This window comes from Oryzias latipes, chromosome 10 (genome assembly GCF_002234675.1).
Source record: "Oryzias latipes chromosome 10, ASM223467v1".
Lineage (NCBI taxonomy): Eukaryota > Metazoa > Chordata > Actinopteri > Beloniformes > Adrianichthyidae > Oryzias > Oryzias latipes.
Genome location: NC_019868.2, coordinates 23,445,707 through 23,454,512, shown reverse-complemented (window position 1 = coordinate 23,454,512; position 8,806 = coordinate 23,445,707). Strand labels below are relative to the sequence as shown.

The 8,806-nt window shown below is 44.6% G+C and overlaps 1 protein-coding gene across 1 annotated transcript; it reads left to right on the top strand.

The window, feature by feature from the left end:
- The first annotated feature begins 272 nt into the window (after positions 1–272).
- slitrk2 (SLIT and NTRK like family member 2) lies at positions 273–5,187 on the top strand. Its single transcript, XM_004073438.4, has one exon. It carries the CDS (start codon positions 1,166–1,168, stop codon positions 3,875–3,877), a length of 2,712 nt encoding a protein of 903 aa, XP_004073486.1. The 5' UTR covers positions 273–1,165; the 3' UTR covers positions 3,878–5,187.
- The last annotated feature ends 3,619 nt before the right edge of the window (positions 5,188–8,806 follow it).

Genomic DNA, 8,806 nt, shown 5'->3' with positions numbered 1-8,806 from the left:
CTTTTTTTTTTTATCAGCAGATAGACCTGACCCTGACTTTAGTCAGAAACGTGTTGCAGTAAAAGTGAGTTTGTATGCAGAAACAAAAAAGCTGGAGCTCAAAAATTCCAGAAGTACTCTGACCTTTTTTGAAGTCCGTGTTTGAATGTACAGTAAATTTTAGGGAGATCTTTTCAAATCAAACATTTAAGTGCGCGTTGACAGTGTGGTGACGTAAGGGCCCCTGGACACCCCCCTCATCTCCTCTCTCTCTCATGCACACACACGCAGAGAGGCGCGCACACACGCCCGCGCGCGGAGTCGGACCGCGGCAGCCGCAGCAGACGCTCTGCGCTGCTGTCAGTGTGCGGAGCGGAGGAGGGAGAGCAGGACCGACAGCACAGACTGTAGTGATGCCTCAGCTCCGGGAATACACCGCTGCTCTCCTTCTGTCTGGCTTTGCCTCCCAGCTTCACTTTTTCTGGGGTTTTTACTCTCTGTTTTCCGGAGAACAGGACAAGCGACGCCAGCCGTGCGTTATGGCGCGCCTTTGCGCATTCTCCCCGGAGCTCTAAAAAGTGATGGTTTTTCATTGTGTTTGATTGTGGACTGTAATGAAGCAACCTAATACGTGAGGAAGGATGAGAGGGCGCGTCTCCCAACCCGAGTCTCCCTCTGCATCTTTGGCTGTGACCGCTGGTGATCCGCGTCAAGACACGGAATAAATCGGAGCTGTCTGGAAGAAGGGAAGGAGGTTGCAGTAAGCGGCTTTTTCCTTCTCACCAGAGCTTCTGACAATGTGCCAAGTCCATCAGCTACACAGGATTTTGATGATTCCCGGCGTTTTTGTGATTTTTCTTTGCATGAACTGATTTTTTTAGCACTTTCCCTAAGTCTTTTTCCCCACTTTTCTTTATTTTTCAAGGCAAAAGTCCAAGGAGTGTTTCAGCTATTTTTGTGCATCGTGGTCTAATTTTGAGAGCGAGCACCAGCAGTGTGCCTGATCTGTGCGCGCCTGCCTCCTCCTGGGTTTGTGTTTGTGAGAGGCTTTTGCTTCTCTTCACTGGGAGACCTCCGTTTTTTTTTCTTCTCTCTCCTCCCCTCCTCCCCCTGGTTTCCATCAGATGCTCCTGCTGCTAATTTAAATGCTGGATCTATATTTCAGAGGCTCTTTTTGGCTGTAAAAATGCTGAGCGGCGTCCTCTTTTTGAGCGTCCTCACGGTCACCAGCCTGACACCGTCCGAAACGGAGAGCCGCAAAACTTCCGCCTTCAAAGACATCTGCAAGATGCGCTGCGTCTGCGATGAACGAGAGAGCATCATGAACATCAACTGTGAGAGTAAAGGATTTACCACTGTCAACACCTTTCAAGCGCCCCCAAATAAGATCTCTCAGCTCTTTCTGAATGGAAACTTTCTGTCACGGCTTGGCACCAACGAGTTTGTCAATTATGGCAATGTCACCTCTCTGCATTTAGGGAATAACGGCTTGCAGGAGATCAGGACTGGAGCTTTTAACGGTCTCCGCTCTCTGAAGCGGCTTCACTTGAACAACAACAACCTGGAGGTGATCAAAGAGGACACGTTCGCAGGCCTGGAGAGTTTGGAATATTTACAAGCAGACTATAATTACATCAGCGTCATAGAGCCTGGCGCTTTCAGTAAGATGAACAAGCTCAAAGTGTTGATTCTCAATGACAACCTGCTGCTGTCTTTGCCTCCTAACATTTTTCGCTTTGTGCTCCTCACCCACTTGGATTTACGTGGCAACCGGCTGAAGATGCTGCCATTTGCAGGGGTGCTGGAACACATAGGCGGCATCATGGAGATCCAGCTAGAGGAGAACCCGTGGAACTGCACCTGTGATTTGATTCCCCTCAAATCCTGGCTGGACACTATCTCTGTCTTTGTGGGGGACATTGTGTGCGAGACGCCATTTAGGCTCCACGGCAAGGACATCACTCAGCTCATAAAGCAGGACCTGTGTCCCCGCAGGAATGCAGGTGAGCGCGTTCCGCCCCCCTCTGACTCTCATTTTCAAGGGGCTCTACATCCTACCCACCGGACCGGAGAAATCCCCCCCACTCGGGCCCCCAAAGCCTCCCGCCCACCTAAGATGCGTCATCGACCCACCCCTCGCATATCAAAGGACAGACATGTTTTTGGGCCTATAATGGTATACCAAACACGCTCCCCTGTCCCTATGCTATGTCCTAGTGTGTGTGTTTGCACGTCTCAGAACTCCGATAGTGGGCTGAACATTAACTGTCAGGAAAGGAAGCTGCAGAACATTAGTGAGCTGAACCCCAAGCCCACCTACCCAAAGAAGCTCTACCTGACAGGGAACTACTTGCAGGTGATTTACAGAACAGACTTGACTGAGTACAGCTCACTAGAGCTGCTGCATTTAGGTAATAACCGCATCACCGCCTTTCAGGAAGGTGCATTTGAGAACCTCACGAATCTCCGTCGTCTATATTTAAATGGTAATTACATTGAATCCCTGTCCCAGACTCTGTTTGCTGGACTACAGTCCCTACAATACCTCTATTTGGAATACAACATCATCAAAGAAGTTTTGCCTCAAACATTTAACTCTCTACACAACCTTCAGTTGCTTTTCCTGAACAACAACCTGCTGAGGGCGCTCCCTGACAATGTTTTTGGGGGCACCATGTTGACCCGCCTCAACCTGAGGAACAATCATTTCTCCTACCTCCCTGTTCAAGGCGTTCTGGACCAGCTGTCAGCGTTCATCCAGATCGACCTGCAGGAGAACCCCTGGGATTGCACCTGTGACATTGTGGCGCTGAAGAACTGGATGGAGCTGTCCAGCACCAGCGTGGTGGTCAATGAAATCACCTGCGATTCGCCCTCCAAACACGCAGGTCGGCTTCTGCGCTCGCTTCGCAATGAGGCAATCTGCCCTGAGCCCAGTGAGGTGCCTCCGCCCCAACATGCACCTCCAACAAATCCTCCTACAATAATCAGTCCAGGCACTGACGCCACCCCATCTCCCATCCATCCTTCTGCATCCCCCTCTCCTTCTTCTTCCTTTTCTTCTTCTTCTCCTTCTTTTAGTCCTGTAAGCCCCACTCAGTCTCGCATGCAGACTCCAGAGTTGCACCCCGAGGTGCCCCTCTCCGTCCTCATTCTGGGCCTTCTTGTTGTTTTTATTCTGTCTGTGTGCTTCGGTGCAGGCCTCTTTGTTTTTGTTCTAAAAAGACGCAAAGGGGTAGAGCACGTCCCCACAGGCACCAACAACTTAGATCTCAACTCTTTCCAAGTGCAGTATGGCTCCTACACTCCAGAGGTAAACCAAGACAAGGGCTCTGAGAGCCATGTTTATAACTACATCCCCCCACCCATGAGCTCCATGTGCCAAAACCCCATTTACATGCAGAAAGATGGTGAACAGGTGGCGTATTACCGCAACCTGAAGGAGCTTAGCTTTGGGCCCCTGGACACAAAGAAGGAGGACATCTTGACTCGCAGCCCAGGGGCTTACACCATCAACACCGTGGATTTTATGGATAAATCCCCAACCTTGTGCGGCTTGACCACACCAGATCCTCCTGAGGGGCTCTACCAAAACATTGGGGAGAGGTCCAACAAGGAGCTTCCCACAGCCACCCCTCCTTTCACTTACAACTTTTGCACGTTGCCCAAGAGACCCTGCATCGTGCCCCCTTATGAGGCCGCCACTGCCCGGCGGCACATCACCAACCAGGACAGGCTGAACAAAACGGTGCTGTACGGGACCCCGAGGAAATATTTTGTGCCGGAACCTCCTTCCAAAAACAATGAGCATCCTTCACTGCTGCTCCCTGGGAAGCTAAAAACGGAACCGGACTACCTGGAAGTTCTGGAGAAACAAACTGCAATGAGCCAACTGTAAGACAGTGACAGTGGTCCCTGGCCGGTTTTGTGCAGCGTTCATAATAACCACACTGTTACTGTAACAATAGTCCTCTTCATATATCTATCTAAACTATCTGTGTTCAATCCCACTTGAAGAACTTGAAGTGAACCAGAGCCTTTGATCATTTTTTGCTACCTTTATCTTCATTTGTTTCATTTCAAGATGTATAAAAGGAATATAAAAAATATATTATTACGCAGTTCTATTTTTCCCGCCAAGAAAGTATAAATTATTTCTTCTTTTTTTCTTTAAAAAATAAGATTTTAAAAGACTTTGATGACGGCAGGTATGTAATGGACAAGACTGTATACACAAATGGCTGAGTGGATTAAATGAACTTGTATTTGATTTTCCTGGTGACAAAGAGAAAATGCTAAATCTTTATTCTTTGGAGGAGGAAATGCCACATATTGACATTCCTGTATATACTTAGTCCACAGGTGAGTGTCAAAACACGAAAGCAAATCTTTAAAAAAACCCAAACAGCGGCAAATCGTATTCTAGCTATCCAGAAAGTGCCTTTGCACTCCACTATTTCATCAACAATGCCCTCTGCAAATGGATTTTGTTTTTCCTTTTTAAAGGTGATGTATTTTAATGGGTTGAAACTTTATGTAAAATAGACTTATTTGTCTGTTAAAAAGGCAAAAAAATGAACTTTAATTCTGGGTGTGGAATGATATATTAGTTATTGATGGGGAGAAATATGTTATTTTGCTTTTATTATCAAGTGTCTTTGCAAATGTACAACTTACAGAGAACATTGTATGCTATAGGGGAGCAATACAGTGTGGCAAGATTGCGCCATTAAATTTTCACTGAAGCACTTTGTCAAGATACTGCGCTTGGGGTGCATTTTGTTGGGACTGTGCTTGATTATTTGTGGATGATGCGGTGTGCTGTTGAAGGCTGTGTGTGTGTGTGAAAATGGAGCCTGCTGGCAGCAGCTCCCCCCGCCCCCGCGATGAAATGTGAGGGTCCCTCTAATGATTGACGAGAAGCGTTTTTTTTTTTTTTTTTTCGTTGCTTCTGTTGGCTGCTGACTTCTTGTTTCCCCTCACCTGACGCAGCATTACAGCAGCTTCTGCAGGCCTCCTGCCTCTGCAAACCTCCTTATTATGAGTGCAGATCACACCAGAAGGCTGCTGGAAAGGACAGAAGTTTCTTTTTCACACGTCATGATCTCACAGGGAGCCGAACAGCGATCGCATTGTTTGAAAGTTGTTGATAGTCCTCAGGAGCATGTGTAGGTGGGATAATATGGACTTAAAAAAAAAAAAAAAAGAGTAATTGCTGCTTCCTGAGCTTTGGGAGCTTACACTGAGATAGATTGTCATTAGTGAAACACTTAACATTACTGGAAACCCTGGTGGATAAGCAGTAAAAGAAAATGTTTTCACGCTGGAAATGGAGAGTAATTTGCAATAAACCCGCCGATAACTTTTAGAAACCTGTCTGGAAAGCCATACTTGTAGTTTTAGGGATATGAATGCAGTTAAAGAATTAAAAAAGATGTTTGCTCCTTCACAGAAGAAGTGCAGAGAACAAGTGTTTACATTTCCCAAGCTGCTGTTGGATGAGACTTGGAGGATATGTGTTTATATTATCATGTCATCTGTGCTGCTCCTTGTCCCAGCCCTTCTGTGAATTCTCACTTCCACCCTTCAAGTCAAGTTTTTTTTGTATTGTCCCTGAATGGCCCTCCAGCAGCCAAATCCCCTCTCCCTTCTCGCCCCTCCACTCTTTCACCACCTCCTCTGTCTTTTGTTCTTATGCTCTCCTCTCTCTTCTTCATCCACTGGATCTCTGCTGGCCATTGTGTTGCTGTCCAAGGTGCTGAAATGTCTCTGGCAACACATTTCAGCCTGACGGATGGGACCTGCAGAAGGGCCTGTGCAAAGACTTTTCTTGCAGTGTTAAAGGTATGAAGCTGTCCGACTCTAGAAGTTTTCTGTTATTTATTTTTTTTTTCCTTTGGTTTTTGCCTGAAATGTGGAATTCTTTCTTTTCTTGTCAGTTTGCTGTGTATTTCCAAATCAGTGACAGATGAGGGTGCAATTGAAGAAAAGGATTGGCTGAACTTACGCCGTTACATTTTTTCCTCTCATGTAAGAGCCCTCTGATAACTGCAAAAGCTGCCAAACTCAGAATTTTAATTTTTAATAATTTGTCAAAACCACAACATGATCTTTACATGTAACACAGGTTTAAAATCCATTAGTAAATTAGATTAACCATTTCTTAACAAGTATGTTCTTCTATCTATGCAACTTTTTCCTTCAGATAAAAAAAAAAAAAAATGTACATTTTAAATGCAAATCTGTCTATGTAATTTTTTTCCCCCATTTGGGTTGAACCATCTGCTAGTTTTAGATTTCAGATTCAAAGTGATTATGGTCATAATATGCAGCATGGAAGCCAAGTTCTAAGTGCAATGAAATTCTGACCTTCTAATAGAGTGTACAAAAGTAAAGAAATACACAAAAAATTACAATTAATAAATGCAGTATGTAAAAAAAAAAAATAGTGTATAACCAAACAGAGAACGCAGTAAGTGAAAATGAATAATAGAATAAAAGCAGAAATGCAGTAAATAAACACAAATCTGGTATTGTAATCATTGCATTATGAAGAGATGCTGCAAAGAAATACATTTTCCCAGTATTGATTTCATGAAAATATTGCATCACTTATGGCTCATCCTTATCCTTTTTTCTCTAAACTAATAAAAATCAGTTTGTAAACATGTGAATGAAATCCTAAAAGGATTAAAAGTAACAGCTGAGTTTGAATAAACAGGAATCATCGGGAAGCTCACTTTTCCCTCCGTCAGTATGGCTGCTGTCTCAGACTGAATGCAGAGGTGGATCCATATACATCGATCAAGTAAAGAACTGGGACACTTCCATCAGCTAAACCCCATAAAATCACATTTCTCCCATGATAGATTGTTTCAATAACACAATAGTACCAGGCAAGAAGCTCTGTTTCAACGGGTAAGCTGAGTTTTGGGTTTAATAGTGTTTGCAGCTAAATTTTGTTCCCTCTGCAGAAGTTAAAATCCAGGGAGCGAAAAAAAAATCCTTTAATGTTGTTTTGCTGTTACTGCTGCTTAAAACGGCTCATTTACTTCAAATGCTAATATCTTCTCTACCTGCTTTCTTCACACTTTCTTTCCCCTTTTTATGCATTTACTCGAGGGCCTCTTGGTGCCACGACAACTTTTTTCTGACACCATATCCAATTGCTTTCATCTGCGGTTCCCGGTGCAAAGACGCACAGTAAACCAGGGAGATGCTGTGGTAAGCAAAGCTGTGAATGCTGTCATACGGGCTTCCTTTTTTAACAAGCTTCGCCATTTCAGCTGCTGTGTGAATGGGGATGGGGGGGTGGGGTGGGGTGCCAGGCAGAGAGGTCTAGAGAGCTGTTCATTCCTTCTCTTTTTCTGAGAATGGAGTGATTTTCCCTCCTTGGGCACAATAGGTCCTCTGTGTCTTTTTAGTGGCTGCGAAGGAGTAAGAGGTTGCAGGCATGCAAACTCTCTCTCTCCCTCTCTCTCTCTCTCTCACACACACACACAGACACACTCAAACATGCACATGCACCGGGGAAATAAGGAGGGTTGGAACATGTGCAGCCTTGCACACCAATGAGGAAGCTTTCTCCTGCAGAACACTCTCGTCTCTTATCTTGGAGCTCTGGGACTCTTGTACAAGCAAGTTTGTGTGCATGTGAATGTGTGTGTGAGCACATGTTTGTGTGTGTGGTCAGAGACTGCACATATTCATACACACAAGATTGTCAATAAGTCTGCAGAGCTGCTCTTACCCTTTCCGATACTATTCCAATGTATAAATAGATGTTTGGTAGGAAACCCTCTGCCTCTTCTCCTCCTCCCTCCACTACCTCCACCCATCTCTCTCTGAGTGGTTTGATTGAGGACTATGAATTTGTATTCCCATACTGTGGCTCAATGTGTGGATAAGCGATTCAGAGATGACTTTGAAGCATAAAGGCTGTTGCTTTCGGTTGATTTATAATAGGTGTTTCAGGGCCTTTCTTTGTGTGCTTTCTGACATTTGTGCATTATTCTGTGTGTGTTTGTGTCTGTGTGTGTGAGATGGCCCATGCACACATGCGATTTTAATCATTTTGCCGCAGACCGCTGCAATCCATTCTCCTTCCCACACCGATGTGAGCTTTGCGTTGTACCTCTGTTTCATCCGTCTGTTCAGCCGCTCGCCTTCTCTCATTCTCAATTATGTTCACGTCATCCGGAGCTGTCACTTCTTACTCTGAGATATGTGTTTTCATCTGAGCGGCAGTGTTTCGTGACTCCGTCTTTGCGACGCCCTCTCAGCTCCTTGAACCTGGATGTGACCGAGGTGTCGTAGTTAGCAGAGGTGGGTGACGAGCAGGTTTAAACTCTGTGGCTTCTTAGTTCAAAGCATTCCCAGATTTAGTGGATCCGGCTCTGCTGAAGGAGCTTCAGTAGTTTTCTGCAAATAGGTCAGACACAGAGAGATGGCAAGGGAATACTGGGTTGTTTTTCTGCTTGTTCTTGAAGACTTTGTGGATGCATTGGCTTTGTTTTTTGGTCTGAAGAAGTTGCGGTGTTGCTGGGTTTATCGGGGAAAGATGATGGTGGAAGCAAAGGCAAACTCATTAAAGCATACAAAGGATAAACTTTATGAGAAAATACAAACCAATTGATAGTTGCTAAAAATAGAAAAATACATAAAACTAGGCAAAATATAATGATAAAAAAAGAAAAATACTTGTGTAAATGAGATCATTTCCAAGTTAACATGTCTCGGTAAAAAATTCCTGGAATAATGAGGCGAGATATTGATGGTAGAAAAAAACATGACTTAAGAAGTACACAAATATTTGGTATGTTAGTAC